Here is a 26,682-nt window from a genome sequence, read left to right as displayed (position 1 = left end):
TTTTGTCCTGAGACTCTCCCATCCAAGGCTTACCCTTACATTCTTCTCTAGGTAGGCAGGAACAATCTGTGGTGCACCACTCTCTAGAGTGCCATCAAGCCAGCAGATGGGACAGGCAAGAGACACTTGATGCATCCTAACAATAAAACCCACACACCAGGATGCCATGCAGAGCTACTGGAGAAACAGGCTTCTTGTTGGGAAGACACAGAAGCACCAGTAAGGCCGTGCTGGGTCCTAGCAATAAGTTGGTGTCTGTGTGCAAGTACCACACTCATCCTCCTAATGGGCACACCATACTGTGGGGACCAGAAGCAAGTAGCTCATATGATGCAACTTGTCCATTGCCTGGGCACATTTCAATTCCTACTGCAGAAACTCAACTCCTGATTCAAAAAACACTGTGCTCCAGAACAGCCAAAAACTCAGATGCACATTCCATTCCATCTTCTTGCTAATATATAAATAGTATATTTATAATATAAATTCAGCTGAAGCTTACATGAGAGCTAAGCAGTAATGGTTCTCCCTAAGTTTTCTGAAGTAAAACCAGTATTTTTCAATATAAAGAGCCATCAATCTTTGTGCAACAATCCCATTACAGCTGGAATTTTTAAGCCATCCTTAACTATGAGTAATTTCTTTACAGTAGTTTGTGGAACTTTCTTTACAATTCATCTCATATTTTTCATGAAAACATCACACTTATTAAAAAAATTAATATTTGTATTCTGTTCATATAGTTTTACAATATTAATTCCTGGTTTAGAAAAACCCCTGAATTTCAAAGTCATAATTTTCATTTTTTTTAGGCAGATACACAAAGACAATTTACCTTTTGATAATCGCCCTGTGTATTTCCAAACTGCTGCTGTGCTAGTTTTCTGATGAGATCTGAAAATAAGCAAGATATTCCACAGTTTTAAACAACATAATTTACAAAAGCGGAGGAAAGAGAATAGTATGAATTCTACGGTTAGGTTGGCAAAATGAAATTAAGAACAGCAATCAACAGCATAGGCAAGCATGTAAGTACCCCCATAAATCTGTCTAGTAACAGCATTTCTAATCAACTGTGTGTGTTTTATGAGATCACAGGAATATAGCCAGGTTGTGTATCAATTAATCAGTTGCTACTGAAATACACTGAAGGTTTTTCTGATGTCTTCTTCTTTACCATAAAATCACAACATTTCTTCACATATGCATCAATTACTCGGACAAAGTTTTGGGTATCAGCTTTGCTTCACGTTTATGCCTAGTACATGCATGCATAAATATACACACAACATTACATACATAATGTGCAAAACAAGCAAGCTAATGATGGCGTTTTGTCTGAAGGGTACAAAAAAGACCCTTATCTTGCCAACATTATCCCAGTCCTTTCCTCCCTTTTTATTTTTGTATTTTCTTTTTTGCTCTGTGGATCAACAGTGAGTATATACCACCACTAAAACAAATCAAAAAGCCTAACATATTACTATTTACTGTGCTACTACTATTTACTGTGCATCAATCCAACAGTCACTCTGACTTATTCACGATATAAAAAAATACAGCAATCACAAAAAAAACACAGGAATTTAACACAACTAGTGCCACCTTCAGTAAACCCTGGCAGCTGCAACAAATGGATGCCTTTTTTGGGACATCACCAACCTACATCTATCAAAGTTTTGACAACCCTATGGAAACTAAGTTGGGAACTGTGGATCCCAGTCACTTCTGTGTCATGCTGCACTTGGAAGAGAGGGGCACCACCAGCTCTGCAGACCCTCTGCCTCAGAGAAGCACCAGTGACCCTGAACATGCTCCATGCTAGGCAGTGTAAAAGCAACAGTACTTGGATGTTCAGGAGAAATAATAGACTGAACTTCTGGTCTCCTCTGATGACAAGGAAGCACGTTAGGAAGGAGCACACTATACCTCAAACAGCTCAAGGAAGAACTCTACCCCCTATGCTCATACAGAGCTGGACTTCATCCAACTATTCCCTTGTTTCCAGTCTCCCCATGTGCCAATTAACATAGTTAATAAACAATCTCCAGTTGGAGGAAAAAACTACCTGTAAGTTACCTAACCTGGGGATCCATAAAGGACCTGAAGTTGTAAAACTGACTGTTCACCTCCCAAAAATACAAGGCCTCTTGGAATTTACTGTAGCACTTGTGAAGTATGCTCAGGGAATTCACAGGGGTTGTGATCTCAGTCCTCTCTCACCCCAAACATGGCTCAGGAAAACAAATTCCTAAGCAAGCAGTGTCCATAGTTCTCCCTTCTCAATACCCGGCAGTGGGAACATGGACTCAACTAATTGAAGAGCTCCTGAAGACTTCCTCACAGGAAACTGTTGAAGGAAAGAAAACACAAAACAGCAATGCACCAACTGCTGTCTCGAGGCAGGTAGTCCCTGCAAAGGAGCTGCAGCCAGCAAGACTGCCAATTAAAAAATAGAAATCTGTTAATGCATCAGTGAACTGCCAAGCCACAAATCATTTCTCGCATGGAGAGCACATTCCAAAACACTCAAAGAGTGCTGGTGGTATGTAAGCAAGGGCTCTATTCTTAGGCCACCACCATTTTGGAAAGACCAGCCAACACAAGGCTAAGTTCCCACAAGGAAGAGAAATAAAATCAAAACATACAGGGAATAAGCACCTGGACAAGAGCCGAGATCCCTGCAATTCCTTTCACACTCTGCATCTTGGGAGTCATGAGACTGCTGAAAAGAAAGGGTACACACCACTGTGTGGGCAATACACAACCAATCCACTGCTGCAACTCTGAAACATCTCACACACTGGGACCAGCAGAGTCCTCCCCAGGCAGCATCTGTGATTCTCCGAAAGTTTCAGTAACAAGGAGATACAAATCTAAGTGAGGCAAAACTGCACAAACCCCAAAGATGTAATTCACACTGGCTGTTAGACAATTTTTTCTTCTTGAGCAGAGGTAACGTTTCTTTCCTCCTGCTGACTTCTATGCTACATAAATAAATCCATGAAATAGAGCTGCATGAAATAATAAATGTATTTTTTTTTTTTTTTTACAGCTAGACAGCTTTCAGCATACAGGAAAAATGGTAAAACAATGCTTTTATTTACATATTGATTCAACTATTTAGCACTGTGTGACAGCCACTGGTGAGAAACTGACCAGCTTCAATTAGAATGGGATAGGAAGGAATAAAAAGGAAAAGCTTTTGTCATCCTCAGTGCATGAAGCAGCACAGACTGTGTGCAGGTGATCATATGCAGGAGGCAACTGCCAAAGATTCTGTAGCCTCACTCTCCTTGATGCTACTCTAAAGGCAACCAGAAAAGACCCCAGCAACCTGCTCTCATTTCCAGGCTGCTCCTAACTTTGAGGCTATTCTTGCTTTGGAAAAAAGTTGGACTTGATGATGTCTGAAGGTCCCTTCCAAAGTGAATTATTCCAAAGTTACCCTGCAATCATAATGACTTTCTATTATAAATTATTTACTGCAGTAGTGAAAACACTGTCAGGAAGCATGTGAGAAAGCAAGGTTTTATTATTAACAAAAATGTCCTTTGATATATTTCCTACTATTGAGAATTGGTACTAGAAAATCTTAAAAGCATTAGCTGTTCCTGTTAAAAACTGAAGGCATTTATCCATTCTCCTAGTTGAGTGTCTGTCCCCAAAATAAGCTAAACATTAAAAAAATCCCGCAAAAAAGTTACATTAAATTTTACATACTTGTATGAACACACACCCACAACCACACAGATTTATGGACCTCTGTAGGCACAGATTATGCATATGAAAGTAACTACTCAGGAGAAACAGAACAATTGAGATCAGAAGATCAAGGTCATCCAGTCCAACCTCCCAGCTCAGGCCAGAGTGACCACCCACGGGTTACTCAGGGCCATGTCCAGTTAGGTTTTGAGTGTCCCCAAGTAGAAGAGACAAAACTTAAAAAAATTAAACCAAAACAACCCAAACCTTCCTCTGATTTCTTGTTATATGCCTAAATTGCTCAGAGTGTTCCTGATTCACAGTTTTATTTATACTGTTTCTGTATTTTATAGCCTGTGAGTAAAAAAATTTACAGAAGTCAACCTGAATACACTATGACAAACTTATACAGAAAATAGCACTTTGTAACTCTTTTTGAAATTTAGAGATGCTAAAGCTTGTTCACCAGAAAGTAAAACATTTAGTTTTAATAATAAACAAGAAAGCATGAAAATCTGTACAAAAGGTTCCCACATGGATTAAATAAATTTCATAGTAAGAACAGGTTTCATGCACAACACAAGGGCTACTACACAGCCCATTTTTCTCCTTTAATTTTACAGAATGTGAGTACTTAGATTACTTTGCAATGATTTTTCACAAGTAACCTGATGCTCCAGGGTGTTTTTCTAACCAGGCAGCACACAGTGATCAACCAGTCTTTACCATGAATTTATTATTTCAATAGCTTTCAATAACAACACGGTTAGACATATCCCCAGTTGATTAATTTCAAATGAAATGTGGAAGTTGTATATATTCCCATAAAAAATATTTTTGGCTAGAACTGAATGTAAGATTACCTGCACTAACTCACATATCTGTAGGCAAAAACAGGCCTTAGTGAATTCCCAGCACCAAAATCCTCCCTGCACAGATCATCTATAAAGATCCCTTGCAACCCAAACCACTGTGATTCTACAAGTTTTATTGCACACTGATGATAATCACTGTTACTACTGCAGAGCTTAAGGGTTAAATGAGGGAACATCCTGTGCCAGGTACTGTGTAAACAGGAGCTACTTATGGCTACACTGCTCACTGCAGAACAATGAAAAGACATCTCAACTCACATTTTATTCAGCCTGGGATTCTGATCTGCCTTTATGAAGCATCTTTCCTCCCTAGCTGGAACATCTCATCTCTAGCATTCAAATAAGCTTTTATTTAAAACTGAATTCAGGTAACTCCACACAACTCTCTCTTGTATTATTGCAAAGTATCATCTTGAGGCCGATTTCTGTTTCAAACATAGAAGTGTTAGGAAGGTGTGATAAAAAGTGGTGTCCTTTATTTTCAAATTAACTGGATTACTTCTGAAATCTTGGCTTGATCAGCTGTACACATTGTTTCATAGCACCAGTAATCCACAGCTTTAGCGCAAAACACATTTTATCATTGGGGTTAAAGAGATTTACCTTGTGAGGCTCATTTACACAGCTAATTACATTATTGCTTTGCTGAATCCTTCCTGCTCTCATCACACATGCAAAATGCCATCTGCCCTAGTAAATCTAACTAGCCAGATGAACTCTTAATTTTCCAATGCAATCTGTGAAGAAATATTAAGTACCTCTGAGGATCTCCAGTTAAAAAAAATATAATCACTAACTCCTGCATTGCAATAGTACTGTGTATGTAGACTCAATATCTCATTACTATGGCAGGAAAATGAAGTTATCACTAAGTGTGCTCCTTAGAACTGGTCTACAGAAAAGGATAGCAAAAATAATAGAGATTTAAAAATAAGCTGTCTGGCTATTAAGTACCAACATAAATTAATTACAAGTTCCATGGAAGCTTTTCAAATCTAGGTGACAGAAAAATAGCTGAAGTAAAACCTTTGGGAATGCTATGCTTCCATTTCACTCAAAAAATTCCATTGAACCAGTTCAGCTGTAGTGCAACTCCAGCATTAATCAAATTATGCCAGAAATTAATGTCTTTTTATGCATAAATATAATATATTAGGGAATTTTGCATAATATAATATATTAGACTTCTGTTCTGAAAGATCTTCCAATAAGCCAATCAGTACCATGACTGAAGCATTCATATTGCATTAAAGAATTTTTTTCCAAACAGAGGAGAATTACATTGATAATATAAATGATCAATTAACAACTACTTTATTGCTATCTCATTCTCATATATAAACAGTATTTCATCCTATTCCTGTGTATCTATAATAGATAGAGTCAGTGGACTACATACACATTGAACAGTTCAGAATCTCTCTGAATATAGGTCAATTAGTCTGACATAAATGAATTAAAATGACTTCAGACATGTTGGGGTTTTTTTCCTAAGAGTCACACTAATGAGTATCTCCTGCAAAGCCAAGAAAACCAGGAAAGCCTTTCAGACTTAGCAGAGACAAAAACCTTCCAGGTATCTTAAAGCAAGTTTTATAGCAACTTCAGTTCACTGACGTTTTAAAATACTTGCTCTGACTTGAGTGAGGCTTTGGCTGTTTCCCCAAAGCCTCAAGCCAATAGCCATGTTCAGATTTGGCTCCCACTGAAGAGGTCTCCTTCGTAAGGTAACCCAAGGTTACTTTTGGTCTACTTTACTGTCCCTGCCTCCATTAGGGCTCTGCTCAACCCTTGTTGTCCCCAATCCCACACCACCATTTCCCTCTGGTTCCTCTGCAGAGCAAGGTGAGCTGATGGATGTGAAGAATCCATCATGCACAGTTGGTAACTGAAGAAAGGGAGGGCCCTGACACACTCACTGCCCACCCTCTGTCCTCTCTGTGCAGAGCAGGGAGAAAACTCACTGTGTAGAACAAGTGGCAAGAAATCTCACAGACAAGAAGGAGATCTTCCCAATTCCCACACAGTAAGAGATCACTTTGGTGCACAGATAAGGAATCTAATCCAGGCATTCACTCATATAGTCTAAAGTATTCCTTTCCAACTTCAGATTGAAAAGCTTTGCTCCCCTCTTCACACAGTATTTTCCTCAGTATGAATGCTGGTACATAGCTTTTGTCCATAACTAGAGAAAAACACCCAGCCTCCTTAGATAATTTCTCCCCTATCTTTTTAGGCAAAGTCCCTCTATATCATCCACTTTTTTCTTTCCACTGAGTTACTGGAACATCAGGCTGATTCAGCTTCCACCCTCTTGTTCCTCTCAAGAGGAGATTCTGATCCTCTTCCCTTCGAACACAACTCCTGAACAACACACAGATCTTCCCTTACTTCAGTAGCCCACACACAAGATCACCCATTTCCATTACAGAGGTGGTGAAAGGAAATTCTCTGTTCAACCTATTCACATACATTAAAGAAATAATGAGCAAAAAATCATCATGGCTTTAGGACAAGAGAAAAACACAAGTAAGAAAGGAACTTTGCTGCTGTACTTCACCACTAATGTGCAAAATAAAGCCCTAGAACTTGTCATTACACAATGCTCAGAACAACTTGTTTTAATGGAGGTCAAAATCCAATAAATATATACTGAATTGCTTAAGTATTTTAGCCTCTCATCTGCTATGGCAATCTGTCTTGTCATCCTCTTCTGCCTTCAGCATGCAGTTTCCTCTCATCAACATGATCATTGTCCATTCCCGTTCTTTGACTCCGCATTCTTTAATTACTTATCCTACAGCACTCTGGCAGTCACATACCAACAAACAGCATGACACAAGCAAAACCACAATAAATACATTTTTAAGGTCTTGGCAGATTTGTAAAGCATATGCTGCTTTATTCATAACTGAAAGGACAAGCTACCAGACCACCTAGAAGCGTGCCTTAGCTTATACTGCATGCAGTGCAGGACGACATGAGAGACAGCAGGGAGCAGAGATACAATATGAAGTAGGTCATGAGGAGATGCACACCTATGAGCAAGGTTGAAACTGTAGGAGTAGCGTACACAGAGAGAGCTTTAGCCAGAGCACAGGTAGGACTAAGCATGGTGGAACTGCTGAAAACAAGGAATTGCAATGGCTTCCAAGGTAACTGGAATGTGAAATTAAGGAGACTCCCTTTACACCCTTCCTAACAGAAAATAATATTGGTCTACTGAAGAAATAAATTATACAGCACTGGATCAGATAAAAGCAGCAGTCTATGAGCTTCGTTCATGCACACAAAAAAGTTCCCCATTTCCCAGAAATGGAAGTTATTAGTCAGGAAGACCAAACAGGTAATTTAAGTCTGCCTCAGGAAACCCTCACACCATACAGCTGCCCCAAACTTCAGGTTATTGACTTGAGGTTACTCTTTAGTGCAGTCACATTTTCTCTTTAGGCACATTCTGCACAGACAACATTAAAGAGCCTTTCCTGGTTAAAGGAAAAGGTTTGAAGAAAAAAGAAATAGCCACAATATCGACCATACAGGATGCATGGAATGAAAGATTTCTCCTTTGAAAATAACCTTTGCAGGGGCTTTCTTGTTGTTCCTTGCTACAAAGAAAGTTCTGTTCTTGCTGGAGTTTTGGAAGAAGAAAAAAGAGAGAGAAGCCTTTAGAAAAATCCTTCCTTAGGAGGCTGCAATGCATTTGCATGCATCACGCAGACACAAAATGAAGTTGAAAGCTTTGAAGAAGTATTCCACACAGAAACTACATTCTCTCTTTTTCTGAAGGCAACAAAACTTCTGTAGCACACTGTTTGTGCCATGCCAGTTATTTTTTGCCACTTGCTTTGTTTGCAGTAGCTACCTCAAGTTCTCCCTAGGCCACCATCTGGTATGGATTTACAACAGATTACAGTCAAAGATTTAACTTGGTGCACTGTTTGTCTGGTTTAGCATGCTGCACAGGCTGAGCAACTTCTTGACAGTTTGGGTTGTGTAGACATACCAGAATTGCAAATTGATCAAAGAGGTAAATATTTGGACTGTATAAATGTTTTTTTCTCTTCATCTCCTCAGGAGTTGCTGTAAACTGAGGAAAGCACAGAAAATCCTCTTTTGCATAACTAGGATTATTGGAAATATGAACAGAGATAACTAATTGAGAATGACATGCTGGAGCCCTGCTGACCAGATTACCTCAGTGACTGGAATTCTGGCAGCTTCCCTGAGACTCCTTAGAACTCCCTTTCTCTGCTTCCCCATTTTTGCAAGAGCCACAACTTTCCACAGACATTTGATAACTGGGGCACACACAGTGGTTCAAAGTACTACAGAGACCACTACTACATTCAAAAATCAAAGCAAAAGTAAAGATTGCTACTCTGAAGAGAGCTAATTAGGCCTGATGCTTGGATTTATTTGGTACAGGTATCGGCATCTTTCAACTGAGTAGAACAGCCAAAGCAATACTTAACAGTAGTAGCAATATTCACATTCACAACTGCAATCACATTTTAAAGTTCACCATTTTGTATTTTCTGTCAAAAGAAAGCTCCTATGTTATGATGCAATACATGTCATAATTTAATCACTGAAGTGTTTTTAGGTAAAAAATTTGTGTGCTTATTGAAAGAGGTAGGTTTGTGGGGCCTATTTGTAACTGGCGAGCTTACATTAAAAGGTATATACGGATAGATTAGTCAGCTTAAACTACAATGACTGACATTTGTGGCACCTGGTTTCTCTACTAACATGAAGGTAACTCATTTTTGGAAAAAGTAAGAAGTACACTCTAATGTTTTAATACATATACAGAAATCTTTAATACTGTTAAAAGGATTACAAAACCCACTGTAATATTCACGCATTTTGCTCCAGCAACTTTTGAACATTGCACATTCACTTGGAAAAGGCACCACTTGGGTTGAGATCTGAGAGTCACACAGACCATCTTGAGAAGCAAAAACAATAGTGAGGAAAAGGGAGAGGAAAAAATACTGATTGTCATTTTTAATGCAATGAAACATAGACTAGAAGGACTCAAGGAAAGATTTGTTGCAAAGATCTATCAAGCTGTCCTTACTTCAGCTGCCATCATTCAAGAAAAAGCCATCACTGAACAAGATTTAGGAGTTTATTGTTCTGTGAACAACCACCTTATCAAATTACCAGAAAAATATAATAGGGCTAGGCTGTGCTATCTTATAATGATGGTCTGTAACAAAGAAAAGACAGGCTCAAATGACTGTTTTTCCAATAACAGGCAGTCTCTGTACAGTATTTCACATGATTAACTCAAAATGCTTCATAACAGCCAAGATGATGAAAGAACTAAATCCATTAGAAGCTTGTGCAAACATAATTCCAGTAAGTTCACTGATACTCCCCCCTCCTCTCTCTCCCCACATTGGTTCCAGAGCTACAAGTCAGAAATGAGAATGAGGTTCAGCACTATGTGGATAGATAAGCCTGTAAAAATTAAATGAAGGGGCAGGATGGACAGCACAGTAGTAACTACTGCTAAGCTGGGAAAACCATGGTGTCTCAGCAGAGTTGCCTGAAAACCCAAAAGATGTCTCCAGTTGCTGGCAATTTTTGAAGAGGTTCATCCATGGTGCCAGACAATGTGGCTGATCCAAAACCTCTTCTGTCCCACTTCTCACTATAGGAGATGGTGCAGGTATGCTCTGCAAGTCTCAAACAAGCTATCATGCTTTTAGAGGTACTAAAAGTACAATAGTGCTAATTGACTAAATATATCTGTTGGGATGCAACACTAGTGGCTGGGTTCTTTTCTCCCTTGGACTGAGACTGACAAGAGAGAGGCAGTTTTCTCTTGTCATGACTTGGCTGTTTTTTCTTTTCTTATCTATATTACATATATACAGAGTACAAGGAGCTGTATACACTAAGGGAGGTACAAAATGGCTAACAAAGAACTTCTTCAAGGTTTCTTATATGTCTATTTATCCAATTAACAAATGCCAAATAAATTATTTTTCTTAGTGACCCAATGACCTGACACCTGTGTGCTGCATTGCGGCATCTTCTATCCAATCACTTATTATTACCCAAAAATCCCTAAAAGAAGTGAAGAAGGAAGAATAAGGAAGAAGAGACAACACCCTAAATCCTCCATCTTGTTTTTTTTGTTTTTTAAAAGAGCTTAAACCTTAAACTCTAACTTTCTCACCTAGTGACTTAAGGAAACTCTCTAAAGTACACACTCACACTCCCAGTTTTTCTATTTAACAGTAGTCTCCATGGTGTTATGTGAAATTCAGTGCTTTTTTGGATGTCAGAGCCAGGTATCATAGATAAGGGCACACACTTTGTGCCTCTGATTCTGACATATATGCATTTCTAGAACATGGTACCTTTGCCTTTTTTCTTTAAAAATATGCAAACCCTACCAACGAAGACTCTACTTAGCATGACAAAAAAACAAGGCCATTTTCACTCACAATAGCATCCTGTACTCACACCCTTCCCTTCCTTGTAGTCAGCACCCCTGGATTTAGTTGCATCCAGAACTTATCCCCTGTGCACTGAAGCAGGGAATGCTGATCAGCTCTCTGTCTATACTTCGTGTTTCCCACTAACATCCACAGACAAACGGAACAGGGTCAGGACAGTTTTAAGGACTGTCCATGCTGTAACTATCAGCGGAATTCCTTGGTACTCCACAGAGAACATGCCCACCCCACTGGCCAGAGATGTTCCCACCAACAAAAAGCATGTAACTGTCTGATTTGGAATGGGGAGAAGGCAGTTTAGACTGGGGAAATATGAGCTGTCTGAATACCACACAACTGTAAGTCTCTTTAATTTACGATTATTATTAAACTCCAAGAAGCATGGCTGTTTGAGATACCCTGCAGGAATTACCACAGCCATCTGTGCTAATGCCACTTTTGAGTACCCTTCTCATGGAAAGTAACCCAATGCCCTCAAGCTCTACCTGAGGTTTATTTTCTTTAGTTTCTTCCTTCTGTCCTAAGTGTTGAAATTGTAAAGTTGAACTGATATTTTCCAATTGCTGTCAAAGCATGTTTTTTCTCCTAGGCACAGCTGGCAGGCAGAATTATACCAAGGCAAGCACTGAGGATACTGTAGAGAAAGGATTCTAGTTGGGCATAAAGAGCAAGAATTTCATATTATCAGCTATGCTATAGTGATTAAAAAATTACTTCCATATTTTCCATAAAATGCCTGTCTGTGAAAGAGATTCCTTGTTTACATAATCCAAAAGAAGGGCAGGAAGGCATCAGAGATGCCTTAACGTATGCAACTGTAGTTTTCTGTGGTAACTTCCAGTAGATTATGTATATAAACCTCCCCTCCCTAAAACCCCTGTGTCCTCCCTGCCCACGAAAGTCCTTTTGACAAGCAATCTGTTACTCTGCCGTTTTTAATAAATCAGGGGGAAAAGAATCTTCTTCTGATGCCTAAGAAAACTAAAAATCCAGCCTTATATCTGCTTCAGAAATGTTCTCAGACTGCTCCTAGTTTACATGGGCATATCACCAAGCAGAGCAGCTCTTAACTTCCCAACACAAAATGAGCAGTGATTTTTTTAACACTATTTCCTTAAATGTATACAAGTGGGCAGAGAAAAGAAGAGGCTAAATTATCTCATGTCTTCCTGCTTCTCCATCTTCCCCAGTATTTCCAACATTATGCACAAGAAATTGCTTTCGGTTTTCACTGTATTTCCAAGTAACGGAGCACTTATCAGTTCCTCACCACCATGTATATAACAGCTCTCACTGCAATTTGCAGCGCACCTGTCACACCTGCATTTTTGATATACACACTTAAGCCGCTGTTCAAAATGCACACCACAGCTCTACTCACAGCAGTGGAAAAACACCAGAGGGATGGAGCAAAGGCACTATCACTTGACAACAGAACTGAACCAATCTAACAAGCCAACTTAAAAGCTAACTTTCTAGCAGGTACATTGCTCTTCCCCCCTCTTCTCACCTCCTGCACCAGTTTCACCTGTGCTCCCAACCCAGCTCCAGGATGTAAGCTTTGAGAAAACTAACCCACCTGCACAGGGGGGTAGTTACCAAATACTAGCTCAAAAAAGTAGTATATCATATCCAAACTAAAAGTGAAACTTTATTCAAGTGGAAAAAAGGATATCCTAAACTATGTATTTATGAAACATCATAATGGCTACAGGTACCTATGCAAAATTTTATGGTGCTGGGCTGTAGCACCTGCAGAGTCAGAGCCAGAGCACAATCCTTTCACCTTCTGCAGACATACCCAACATTCCTGGGAAAATATTAAGTTTAAAAATAAAAGGGCACTACACATAACTGAGCTTAGCTCCAACATCCAGACATATGGATTTGTTTTTTCAGGGAAGCTGTGCAAGACTTATTACTAATAGGAAGAAAAATTAAAGTAAAAATGAGCACTGAAGAATTAGTTACAAAAGGCAGAGAAGCTAGTTTGGCACATGGACACACAGAATAATTCTGCCTTACTAAATTTAAGTGAGGGAGTGATAAAGTGTTTTGATTACTTGCTTTAGAACCTCAATACAGGCAATAGATTAAAAAAGTCAGTATCCTAGGAGCTCATCAAACCTACCCAAAACAACAGGGTTTTGCATATGCATTTTATATTACAGCTATACTAGCTACAGATACAGTTTACTTTCACATCAAGTTACAAGTTTCTTCTTTAAAGTATCTGGAAATAATTTAATTGCTGAATACACTCATGTGATTAATTACTGAGATAACACAAACTAACCTGCTGAACTTCACAATCTGCAGCTGCTTTAAAGGCTGACTAGATGAGGAGAAAAACACCAAAAGGGGTCAGAACAGGACCTGACATTAAAATATTCAAGTTCTGATTCTCAGCCTGATTAAACTGTTCAGGAAGCAAGATTCCGCAGTCAGAAAGAACTGAGAAGTGTAGTCCAGGTCTAAAAATCATCTTGTTTTTGCTCCCCACAGCAAACAGTACATTTAACTCTTCATACTATTTTTTGCCCAGAAAGTACCTGCATTCAACAGTTGACTTTTATGTTAAAGCTGTACTCCCATTATCTAGAGTAAAAGTCAGAAGCTGGCTAAAAGCAGTTGTAACTTAACTGGTAAAACTGTTCTACAGTATGTTCAGCTACAGTAGGATAAGGTAAACAGGCTTGTTTAATAAGACAGACTTTGTCTTATTTCACCTAAAAACAGGAGCTTTAGTCCCAGCTTCTTTCCTTTGTGAAGGCTTCACATTTTTATTACAAGACACAAGTTGTGAAGCCAAATATTTGTTAGGCACATCCTGCTGGCAGCTGGAATCTCAGATTAACATTCTCTTATTACAACAAACAACTGTTTCCATGGGAACAGAGACAAAACTGTGATAATTCATAGCAGCCATAGCATCATACTGACCATGCCCTGTCCATAACAAGTTTCTATCTGAAGGTTTCCAACACAAAAGATGGCATGCACCATCTCACACACAACCATGAAGTGACAACTTTATCAATAAATCAATGCTACAGTTTATGAAAATTTTTGTGTAAGAAAAACTGATTATTCGTTTTGTTAGACATCCTCTTTTTTAGCTAAGTGATAGAAGCAACTTGTAATTTTCCTATTATCATCTCTTTAAGTGGTGTTATTAGCAAGAAGGAAAATGATGCCTCTATCCTAAACAGTGCTCAACAAATGGAGTAGCAGCACAATCATTAACATGGAGGAACAATGGTACACTGAGATTAAAGTGATCTACTGAGCCTCAGGTAGCAAAACAGTGACCCGTCTTTTCCACTCCAGTGTATCATTAACTCAAAGTGGAAGCTGCTTCCCTGAATAACAGTACTTAAGTAAACTCATTCCCATTTACAGCAGTACATCATCTGGTAATGAGTACAAAAATATTTGACTGGTGGATTTGAAAGCAGAATCTATTAAGACTCACTGAAGCACTACAATCAGATATCCTAATTCACTTCTTTTGAGCTAGTTTTTTTGCCATAGCCAAAGAGTACAGTGCTGATCTTAAAGATTCAGCAATTTAAAAAGATCTTAAAAGGCATTACAGTTCATTGCCCTGGTTCTGTTACTGCACTTTACATGAGAACTATATTTAATCTAATTAAAAACTTACATGTTAAATCTAAACTTTAATCTAAGCTGTATTTCCACAAACTTGACAATATGAACAAATTTAGAAGGGAATAAATAATTACTTAACTAGATGTAACTAAAAGAAAACCATCTCACAAAATATTTCTTGACTGTTTTTTTCTTTAATTTAAGTGATCCCTTTCAACTGTTGAGTCTTAGCAGCATGCAATTAAGGTTAACATTTCCCAAAGACTCTCATGTACTTTATATTTTGTTTTATTATAGCAGTATAATGCATAAAGGCATATAATATATGTATAAATATATATTTAAACAGTATAAAGCATAAAAGCATAAAGTATAAAGGCATACTTCGGACTGAAGGAGTATGAATGTTATCCTGTAACATAGTCAGCCCCATCCAAACACTTTTAGAAGATGACTTGCAAAGGCAGGAGTATCTACATATAATTAGACAATCCTATCACTTCTGTTCCTTCCAGGTAAGAGTACTAATACATTGGAAAACTGAACATTGAGTACTTCCAAGTATTAGGAAAAAATATAAGACTACTAAAATCAAAGGTCTAAGTGACTGCTGCCAAGGCTTACACACAAATGGTACTTCTCTATGTTGTGGTTATATGCAATACAGGGCATCAACCTGGAGCTAACTGTTCTGAAGCACCAGTCCCATCAGAATGATGAAGTCTGAAATAGAAACATCAATATGCTTGATTTCTGTGCCCATTAGTCATCATGTTTATTTTCATCTCTGAATCAGAATTAACTCTATTTCAAGCCAGAATTAAAAAAAAACAAACAAAACAAAACAACCATTTTAAATGTGTAACTCCACTATTAATGCACTGAATGTGAAAATAGAACAGCATATGGCAAAAGAGATTAGGGGGATTAGCCAATTAAATGGTATGACTCAAACCGACATGATCCATCAAATCTGTGTTTTGCAGTGAAGTATGTAGGGCCATGGGAACATGACTTAATGCAAATAACAAAAGCAAAGTTCTGAAAATAATTGATTTGGCAAAAAGTATCTTCAAGGAAGTAAGGAGAAGTATGAGATATTCAAAGTTTACAAGCTAAGAACAAATTCTTTACTTTTTTAATGCTGGAGGGCACAATACCAACTTGATGCGCAACTTACTACGAGTAGTCCCACCAGCCAATAACCATGACCATCAAGTCTATACTCACTAATTATTCACAAGCTTAGGACACAGGATATTAGTTCTGACATACAAGACTACAGACCAAATTCTTGGTAATACAAAAACACAGTAAACGTCTCATTGAAATCAAGTCTCCACAATCATAAGAGAACAAAATATTCAAGCAGGGCTTTAGACAGAGTGGCAGCCTGTTTCTAGGAGCTGAATGCAGATGGCAATCCTCACCATCAGGTATCACAGAGACACAAATAGCTCACCTGCATATAAAACAGAAGGAAACATGCAAAAAAAGCAGAGGTGTCTGGAAACAGTGCCACCCAAAGAAGAGATTACTGTCACCTTCATGCAACTGCCCTCATTACACCTTGTGTAAGACCTGCTCAAAAGATATATCCCACAGAAAAACAGGCCAGGGTATTATTCTGTTGGTTAACCCCTGGGACTCTAAGGACTTGCCTAAATAGAAATCACTCATTCAAGCTCAGCTGAGCTCATTCTATGTCAGAGATGCATGAAGAAATGTCAAAAATCCAAGCAAAAAGTAGTTCTAAAATACACATATATATGACTAATTAGACTAAAGAATTTAAGGCTTTATATTACCAAAAGTTTAAATGTATAAATTGAAATCTGTATTACAAAGTAATATAAACACCTTTTATACACAGTTGCAGCTAAACCACCAAAAGGAATTGGTTATAAACCAAAGCCATTCTTAGATTTAATTAAAGCTTCACCTTGATATAATTTTAAATGCCAGTATTTTACAAACACATTAGCACTTTTAAGAGCTAAATGAAACAAAAAAGCACATTGAAAAGTTGATAAAGCCACTACATCCACAACAGGACAATTTCCGAAAGCACCTTTCAATCAATGCAACCTCAATAAGGTTGCACACACTTCTCCAACATCTTAAGTTTTCCTTTAGAAGGGAAAGCTTAGTAGAGAACAAATGGGGAAAAAAGTCTCATTAAAACAAGTGCAGTTTCAAGTTTTAACCTGACAGCTTTTAAAGAAACAAGAGGCTACACATGGCTATGTAATGGAATTGCTCTTACATAAAACTTGATCATGGATGCACATATATGGAAACAAATTAAATTTATTTCAAATTTCCTGGCTAAATCTTACAATATTATAACCACCTGACTGTTTATCACAATATGCAAAACTCAGCCATCTCTTATGGATTTAATGTTAAATACAAAGCAGCTTATCCTCTACTTTTATCATGCTGTTTCAGTTAAGAAATCAAGCCTCAAATTCATCAGTGACAGCTCTGAGATATGTAAGCAAAGTTCTGTGAAATGACACAAACATTTCATTTTAATTTCATTTTCATTAACCATCTCCACCCCATTATGCTTAGCAGAAAAATATGCTTTTATACAAAACTGTACAGATTTCCAAGCCATAACATGCGCTACTGACAAAAGCTCTTCATATATTTTACTTCCTAATTATGGCCTTGGTATCTGCAACAGGGTGAATACATCGATAACAAATCTGTATTTTAGACAAAAGTAGTTTATCTGCTTACCTTGAGGAAAAGTATTTGGCTGCACTAAGTACAGGAATGCATGTACTATTTTAAACAAAATTCCTATTGCCCCAGGTTCATGGTATGCACCTGTATCATACGTCTTGGCTGGTACAAATCCAAAATCCAAAGTTCCAGGAGGTGGTTTGTATATAGGCTGTACCTCTGACATAGTACTTCCACAAAACAGCAGCAGCAGCAAACACAGTTCCACAGCCATAGCGAGCAGTATTCATAAAATTGGAGGTAGAGGTACTTGTCCGACCAAGTCTAGAAATCTTCAATACATTCACTTGAGGGGTAGCTTTCTAGCCACAAGAACGCTGGTGCACTCTCACACCTTCAATTCTTGACTGTATTTTTACTTCAGAATGGTACAGCAGCCTCTCTTGAAAATGACTCCATGCACCATCTCTGGCAAAAAGAAGAAACAGCTCATTAAGGTGAGTGTAAGCAAATAGGTAAATGCAAGATAACCTGCAATGTTCTGTGGAAACTGAACATATCAACAGTTGCAAAAGTGATCCTGATAGGACAGGGAAGAAAAAAGTATTGAGGTTTGTGAATAATATGTTATGCTACATACATTGTACTTGAAAGAGGTGGAAAAAGAATTACACACAGTTCCAGGTCAGTGAGTTTTCAAAAACAAAGCAGAACATTGGTACAGTTCCAAGGGAAACAAAACTAAAGGAGTATTGTAGGAACTGTGCTTCTGACTAAATACAACATGTCATGCCACAACAATTATACAATGCATTTAATTACCACCTGATGGTTCTGTATTGCTGATGATACTTATTACTAGTCATACCCTGTATTTCTTTAATTTACACTTTTTAGTAAAATCTTCAAATCTGGATATTCTTAACTGTCTTCCAAGATTCAGGAAAAAAAATATACATCACTGAAATATTACCAAAACTAAAAAAAACAAAACAAAAAAGACAAAAAAAACAAACAAAAAAATCCTCCCAAACCAACAAAACATCAACTTCTTAACAGATGACAATGGGTGTTAGCAAGTACTTTCTATTAATTCCAGCTATGTCAAGGCTCTCCTTAGGAATTGAAGAAGTCAATGATTTTTACTTACAGCTTGCTAAAGCTGACTGTCATTAAGATGACTCTGGATGGTTATACATGTTTAAGAACATTCTGAATGTACAAAATCACAGCAGCTTAATCTACCACTACTTTAGAAATGTAACCAGAAACACCTTTGGGTTTGCAACAAATCAAGTGACCATGTTGATCTACAAGAAGTCAGGTAAAACTCCTTCACTCCAACGTGCAACAGCAGTCTCTGAGGAAACAGACCAGTCACATAAAAGTCAACAGAGAAACTGCTGCCCTTCTCTGATTCTGGAAGCTGCGCACGCTTCATGAGTGTGCCAGTGAGCACCGTGCTGACCTTCCCACCCATCAGCCCAGCTTCTTTTTGGGATGCCTTTGTTGAGCCCCCAGAGTGCCACTGGCAGGGCCACGCGGGAGCACACTGCTCATAACAAGCCATCACCTCCAGCTGGAGAGCACCCAGCACCAACTGCCTTCCCCAAGCACAGCTGGGCCTCTGCTGCCCTTTTCAGCAGCACTGCCCAAGAGAAATGCTTTCAGTCTCCACCTTGGTATTCAGACCATTCACCGGCAAAAATTACAGCAAAATAACATAAATACCTCATGGCTTCAGTCAGCCCAATGCTACACCAACACCTTGAGTTCCAAGCTACTTCCAGGTCAGAGATGCTGAAGACAGAAGACTTAAAATCTGTAGTAAGGCGAGATTAAAATCTCTCCCATGCTTTACAGTCTCTGGTAACACCAAACACCAGCTACCTTTCTGAAAACCAGTACTTTGCAAGAAGTCAAAAACACATTGCAAGCTTGTTGAGTAGTCTGTACTGCACTCAAAGGATAGATTAAGAAATATATGGAACAAAGGAATACAGGATTGGATCAAAGACCTAGAGACAGTTTTGTCTTCAGCTCTTCAAATGAGTTAAGAGGAAACACTCAAACCTATCTTTCCTCCTCATGGCTTATGAAAACCAAGAATGAACAGTAATAATGCTACAATTAGAACAATTATCCAACCTTTATTCAAAAAGGAGATGTTAGCAACCACTCTGAAATATGCTCAACACAAGCACACAGTAATTTAGAACACAATACCATGAGGATTTTCCTATCTGGAAAAGAATGTTCTGTTAAAGATTAATGAAAAAAAAAAAGGAAGTTCAAATCCAAAACAGTAATTTTCCTTCTTTCATTTTTTGCTGAGACTAGTTTTCTTCACCTAAAAGATACTTTTTAGTGAAGTTTTATCATATGCACATCCTGCTATAAGATTAAATGTACAAATGGTCAAAAAGTGAAAACTGCTTAGGCTGAAGTTTATTATCAAATCTCCAGAAACAATACAGGACAAAATATCACAAAATCACAACTAGGTGAAAAAAAATCATTTTGCCCTTATGGCAGAACAGTGACGATTGTGCAAGTTTGATACACTACTGTTCTGATGCCAAAATTACCTTTGCTTTACATATATTCTTCATATATATTCATAGGTCTGCGGACTATTACTGTATAGCTATATAGTTTCCTAGCTAACTCCAGTACTTTTCCAATCAGACAAATTCCTGAAGGCCAGTTCTAATCCTGCTTCTGGGAATCAAGGCTGAAGCACCTTCTCAAAACGCTTTCTCATGTTTTAGACATAAACAAGGTAGAGCTGGTAGCAAGGAGGGGGTGGGGTATTCAGAGGGAGTCAAACCAAGAGGGAAATTACTTCATTATCTCTACGTCTATTTGGGGATTCTTGTCAATTATGCTAATTTGCTAAACTTATAAAAGTGTAAAAGCCTTATATCGTGTACATTTTCAAGGCAATTTCATGTCAGCATGCTGTGCTCCTGGAGGGACCTTCATTAAATGGTAACTACTTTTTATCACCTTAACCTTGTTTGGTTCTTGATTTTAGAGGCTCAAAGGCAACAGTTCAATTTTTTTCTTAGAAAGAGATCTTGACAATTTTTCGAAGTCAGGTTTAGTTTTCTGGAGATTTCTGAAGTACAGTTGCAACATTTCAGTGAGTCAGGAGAAAAAGCTCACACATGGTAACTGAGCCTTGATTCCAAAAGTTAAGGAAACTTAAGATGCAAAAACATCCATTTCAATGAAATGTTATGTGTGGTTGAGAAAGTCAAAATTGAGAAGACGATGACTTTTCTCACTGGTGTCTTAAGGCAAAGCTCTTTGTAGTGTGCTCTGTTACATTAGAGAGAGGGCAGAAGAAGATAAAGTATACACACAATATTTTTTGTAATATTTTAGAATAAAGACAATTTAAAGTCCATCTAATTGCACAAATAGGCAAATAAAACAGTTAAAATGTTCTCCCAATACAGGAGAACAATCACTACACCTTCTAAAAGTAAGTAGTCATGTATTAACCAAGATTAAGTGGGCAGTCTTAAGACAAGGACACTACTGAAATTGCAAGGACACTCCCTGTACTGCGAAAACTAGCAATATTCCGGTAAGTAGAAAAACGTAAGCCTCCACAGTTTTACACAGTTTTCAGTCAAGCTTTTATAAAATTCAGGTGAATTTCCTCCTAATCAACAAATCTGCAGAATTATGACCATACTCTCTTCCTCTCCCTTTTCTGGCAAATATATTACAGTAAACACAATATATACAATCTATACTGGGCAATTCTTCCAGACTGACATCAGTTCTTCTCTATATTAATATAGAGAACATATAAAACACAAATATTTTCAAGGTTACATTAATAATCAGGAACTTGCAGAAACACTATTAAACCTATAACTTAAGATGCCTCTAAGCATCTAATATATATTCAACCTACCTAAAAATAACTCAGATGCAAAAAGCTCCCAGCAGTTCTCCTTCTCTTGGTATCTAAAAGAAACTTAGCTAGGAGCTTATTAGTAGTTATATATGCTAGACAAACAGCATTAAAGAGGACAAATCTATCCCTGAAATCTGTAATTCTGAGAACTTCAAAAATTACATACACAGGAGTGACACAAATAAAGAGAACTGAATAGCAGTTTATGCTAATCTTCACTGCAGCATGTGGGCATCTCATTTCCTTAGACACAGTGTGGCACCACTGCAGTCAATGAGTTACAGGAACTGCCAGTACAACTCTCTCCAAATTCAAGTAAACAGTGAATAAAAAGAAGCTGTGTGAAACTTTGAAATACTCACAGTAATTATCAAATAAGCTACTGATTTCATTACTACACACCCTGTGAAGTACTTAACAAGTTAAAATGAAGATTTTCATTATTATGTGTGGTTTGCAAATGTCCATTTGGAAAAGACTCAAGCTTTTGCATTTTATTCTGTGGGTGACACTAATACTCTATACATACAAGTCACTAAGCATAACTCCTGGGGTTTTAAACACTATCTGTGGAAAAGACCATGACTCAAATATGCAGCAGCATTATCATCTTAGATATATCCCATCTGTTACTAAAAATATTTTCCAAAACCAATCTCTGCTTTAAGTTTAACATGGGAAGAGGAGATGGAGCTGGAGATGCTTTAGTTCAGCAACTTCCATGATACATCAACTCTGAATAACAGAGCTCAGAGGCAGCATGATGTCCAGCTCTTTGTTCCAATGGGACTGGCCTCCTTCTGTGTAACACTGCAATCCATGCAAATAGAACACTGCAGTGCAGTGATGCAACCATGATTAACCCTGTGAACAGAAATTCAATCAACCAGGGGCTAGACTGCTAAAGCTCAATGGGGGTGCCTGCTGGCAGTGAACCAGGATGCGCTGGGACGGTGGTAGATGCAGTTGTCCATAGGAAGCCCACAAAGGTTCGGAGTACATTTGTTACATTTTTTCAATTACACATTTTAAAATCCAAATCCATAATCCCTGCACACCACGCCAGGAACCACCAGAAGTGAAATTAAAACAGCCACAAAACATGGTGACAGGAAACACATGAAACTGCTAAGCACGGATTAAAAAAAACCAAACCCACACCACCACCTTCCCATTCAAGAGACCAAACAGAGCAAGCCAAGGTAGATACTGGCAGGTTAAAAAGGTATCGTTTTCTGTTACAAAATCTGCCTAGGCCTACCAACAATTACAACCTGTTGCCATAGGAGGATTAAGAGGCAGATAAACCTAATAAACACTAGGGACTGCAGAACAGAGCTTGACAGCACTGAGAAAAACTAAACAAATAGCATCTTCCACACAAGGCAACCTTGGTACCCATCCGACTTGACTGCTGTATGTGGAAATCGAGGAAATGCTCATGTCAGGAAAAACTGAATATTCAGAATCCAGTTTGCTTTGAGCAGCTTCTTACTAATTTCAAAATTAATAAACTAAAAATAAAAAATAAAAAGAATTTTCTGTTTTACAAGTCACAGCCATTTGCAAGCAGAAGCACACCTGTAAAAATTCCAGGTGAGCTACCTTCCCCCAAGTATAAGCAGGTCTGATTTTCAGCTGACTGCCTAAATAAAGTACATTTTCACTAACCAAACAAAATAATTTATTTAATTTGATTCTAAGTGGTGTATTTACTCCAGTATTCATAGAATATTCTTTGTTAAATTACTTTTCAGCATCACATAGAAAATTGTTAAACACTGGAAGTCCAGCCCATAAACAGGCAGTTTTTGGCAACTGTGAACCGATCAGCGCTGTGTACGTGTCCCAACACCAAGGTATCACAACACGACGCACGTATTTCCCACTAGTAGCTGAGACCAAGCCTTTCCTTCACCTTCTTTCCAATCACTTAAACTGTAGAGACCTCTTCCTCTAACAGGCTGCCTAGTCCTTATCTGCAAACTGCAGAGGAGCGCGGGTACCGCAGCTCTGCCTCTGCTGGAGCACCGACCGATGTGGTAGTTTCTTTATCGGCTCCTCTGCATCTGTGTGCAGAAGACACAGCCCATGTCTACCACCACAACTGCCCCTTCTCCCCAGCCCTCGGATGAGGTCCCTGCTCACTGCAGGGCTCACCTCTGCTGAGGAAAACGTTTGGTCAGCCGGGGTGGGCTGGCGCGATCTGCCCAGGTGCACAGCGAGCAGGCAGCGGCAGCACCGCCTCAGGGAGCTCCTCCGAGGCGGGCGGCAGCCGCCGCAGCGCTGCCGTGCCGAGCGCGGAGCCCGCAGAAGCGCACGGGCCCTCTCCCCGCTCACATCCACCGCAGAGCCCGGGCTGCGGGTCGCCTCCCTGCTCCCCCCCGCGCCCCCCCGCCCCTGACGAGCCGATTTCGAGGACAGCAGAGCCCCGTCCCTGTCCGCCACCCCGAGACGGCTCAGACAAGCCCCACCGCCCGCCTTGCCCCTCCTCGCCCCGGACAGGTGCCCTCAGCAGCCGCCCTCTCTTCCTCCTCCTCCCTGTGGGGCGGCTTCCCCTCTCCCCGGAGATCCCCGGGGCTCTACCGCCCAGCTCCCGCCGCTCCTCTCAGTTCATCTGCCGGTAGCTCACAGCTGTCCCCGACCTCTCCGCAGCCACCGCCGCCACACACGACCCCGTGTGGGAAGGGAACACGTACCCCGGGTCCGCCGCCCCTCTCTGCTCGGCGGGCGGACCCGCCCTGGCTCCCCGCGGACCGGCCGCATCCCCCCGCCGTGCCGCAGCCCCCTCTCCGCGGCTAAACCCGTCTCTCCCGCCATCCCGCTCCCCAGCCCCCCGCAGCACTGACCTGCCCGCCGGCCGCCACTCTGCCCCCGCCTCACCCCGCGCTCTCCGGGCGCCTCCATCCCGCCGCTCCCACAGGTCGCTCTCCCAGCCCCTGCTGAGCCCCCTGGGATCCCTTCCCACGGGCAGCCCCATTCCCTCAGGCACCCGCTCCCCCTCACCCGGCTTCCCACGGAGCTCCCCCGCCCGCCGAAGCTCTCCTCCCGAGGGGAAAGGGGCCGCGCTCTCCCGGCCAGGACCTCCCGCCCGCAGTGCGAGAAGGCGGAGGGAGCCTGTTCCCCCCTGCTGCTCCCCATGGCCCCGCCGGAACTGGCCGGGACCCCTGCTCACGAACCCCCCAGCTCGCAGACACTCACCGGTCGAGAAGGGACAGCGAGGCGGAGGCGGCGGGGCACGGCCAGCACAGCACAGCACAGCCCGCTCCGCCTCAGAGCGCCGCGGCAGCCGTGGTGGCGGTGCTGCCCGCGCATGGATTATGGAGGGCGGGCTCTGCCCCGGGCCGGGGCTGCAGGACCACCCCGACAGGCCGGGATGGTGGGGGGAGGAAGAGGAGGAGCGTGAGGGGTTTAACCCCGGCGGGATGTGCCGGGCGAGCGGAGCCGGAGATAGGCTGCGTGCCGCGGTCGGTCTAACGCAGCCGAGCGGGTCAGGCTGAACCCGCACCCCTGCGAGTGCGCAGCGATCGGTGACCTGTTGCATCCCTGTTCCTGGCCGGCAAGATGCTCCGCCACGCCGGGACCCGTGGCCGGGCTCCGCCGAGGCACATCCTGCCTCCCCGTCCCGGACATGGCCGTGCCATCTCCTCTTGGCCATTGCCTCTGGACTTTGGTTCGAGGCGGGTTTGCTTTTCCCATCAAGATGACTTACTTACCTATTAGCTTTTGAAAAAAAAATCTTGTTTTACTCCTCTCGAGAGGTGTCCTTATTTCCTGATGGGTTTAGCATTTCCTTTAAGGCTGTTACCAATGTTCTGAAATGTTCTCTGTTCCCGAAGGTCGGTGATTTATTGATAAAACGAGAAGTGTTTCTTGTACAAGTTGCAATACAGTAACTTACGTGTTCAAAGGCTGTTGTGGCTTCCTTCTCCCTTGGTGCAGATTTTTTTTGTGCCTTTGATTTTTATTTGCAGCTTTGGTGCGTTCATGTGGTTTTTCTATTGCAATAGTAAAATATGAACATGATTCTGGCCTCTGTTACTACACCCTCCGTTATTCAGCATCACAAATGCATTGCAAGACAAAGCAATTTTTGCTGGACATCAAGGTTATGCTGGTTCCTTGGAAATCAGAAAAAAAACTGATGGAGAAGGCAGTCTCATTTTTGAAGGCAGAAACAAGACAAGGCTACAACTGTGGCATTGCTCTGCATTGCTAATTTAAGCCTGGCCAAATATCCAACAGTTTTCCCACAGGCAGTATTCGGTGTTGCTGAAATCTACCTGTATTTCAGCTCAGGGCATTTGCCAGCAATGTACATCAAAGAACAACTTGTTACACTGGCAGCACACAGAACAATTATCCTGACCAGAGCTAATCCTAGCTTGTTCAGCAGGAGGATATGTAAAGGCATAACCCAACATAGAGTGGTACAGAGCTCAGAGAAAGGCTCTTGTGCAAGTTCTTGTTATAGTTGTCATAGGCACCCTAAGCCAGGTGTCAGAGAGGAACAACAGAGTAGCCTGGGGAAAACAGAACACCTTGACAGATGGACAAATGTGTTATATTAGTCAGATAGTCTGACAAAGAGAATTGCAGTTCCTGTCTCGAGCTTTAGATGAAGCTTGTTCTAAATACAAGAGAATATTCCTTCCAGATAATGGGTTGTGAGTGCCCAACACTGTTAATGAGACATGGTGAGTTTGATTCCCTTGTTCCCATTCAGGGTTAAACCAGAAAGACCAAGTCCTACTGACCTCAGTGACTCATTGACTGATTTTAAAATGCAGAGTGAAGGCATATGGCTATAGCAATAGATATCTGCAAGGATGGAATAGTCTGTAGGAACTCAAAGAGAATGTGGGAATGCAGAGGAGAAGAGTGTGGAATGAAAGAGCAGAAAATCTTGACTTGCTGGAGCCCAAATCACTTAGATTTTCTCTTGGGTTACTAATTTATACAAGTTAGAGGTTTTCTACCATTTATGGTAGGCTACCACAGTACTTCTGGGTGAGAAATGTCAGTAGTTTGCATAAATAAGGGCATGAAACTAGAGTAATAGGAAAAAGATACTAGTTTTCAGACAAAAATTGAACCTGAATCAAGACCAACACCACTCATGGAGGCATTTCTTCAGCAGACTAAACCAACACCTATTTCATGATTAGTATGTATGATAAGTCTGCTTATTTTTATGGATGTTGCTATCAATATAAGAAAGCTTTCCAGTCATATCTGAGTTTCTCTGTATTTTTGGGATCTAGCCTGAAATAAAAGACTTGTCTAAGGTGTCTGGAAGTGACTGAGTTAAGATAATTTATATTGTATTGGGTTCTGAAAATGTGTTGTCTGAGTAGCACCTACTTAGGATGTCAGAGCTTGTCAC

The 26,682-nt window shown here is 40.4% G+C and overlaps 1 protein-coding gene across 17 annotated transcripts in view; it reads right to left on the bottom strand.

The window, feature by feature from the left end:
* Positions 1 to 24,596, bottom strand: part of PROM1 (prominin 1) — a 62,353-nt gene extending 37,757 nt beyond the window's left edge. For 16 of the 17 annotated variants that reach the window (XR_001521116.3, XR_001521117.3, XM_015625219.3 and 13 more), the window contains exons 1-3: positions 24,498 to 24,596; positions 17,417 to 17,830; positions 836 to 894 (exon numbers count right to left, since the gene is read on the bottom strand). Coding sequence is in view for 15 of the 17 variants with exons in the window: in XM_015625219.3 (XP_015480705.1) it covers positions 836 to 894; positions 17,417 to 17,636 (279 nt within the window). In the remaining 2 variants the exon portion in view is untranslated. Of the gene's footprint in view, positions 1 to 835; positions 895 to 17,416; positions 17,831 to 24,302; positions 24,323 to 24,497 lie in introns of those variants that run through there. The other variant, XM_015625220.3, reaches the window with a different exon arrangement.
* Between the last annotated feature and the right edge of the window lie 2,086 nt (positions 24,597 to 26,682).

The sequence above is a fragment of the Parus major genome, chromosome 4 (assembly GCF_001522545.3).
Source record: "Parus major isolate Abel chromosome 4, Parus_major1.1, whole genome shotgun sequence".
NCBI lineage: Eukaryota > Metazoa > Chordata > Aves > Passeriformes > Paridae > Parus > Parus major.
This window is presented reverse-complemented; position numbering and strand designations above follow the sequence as displayed.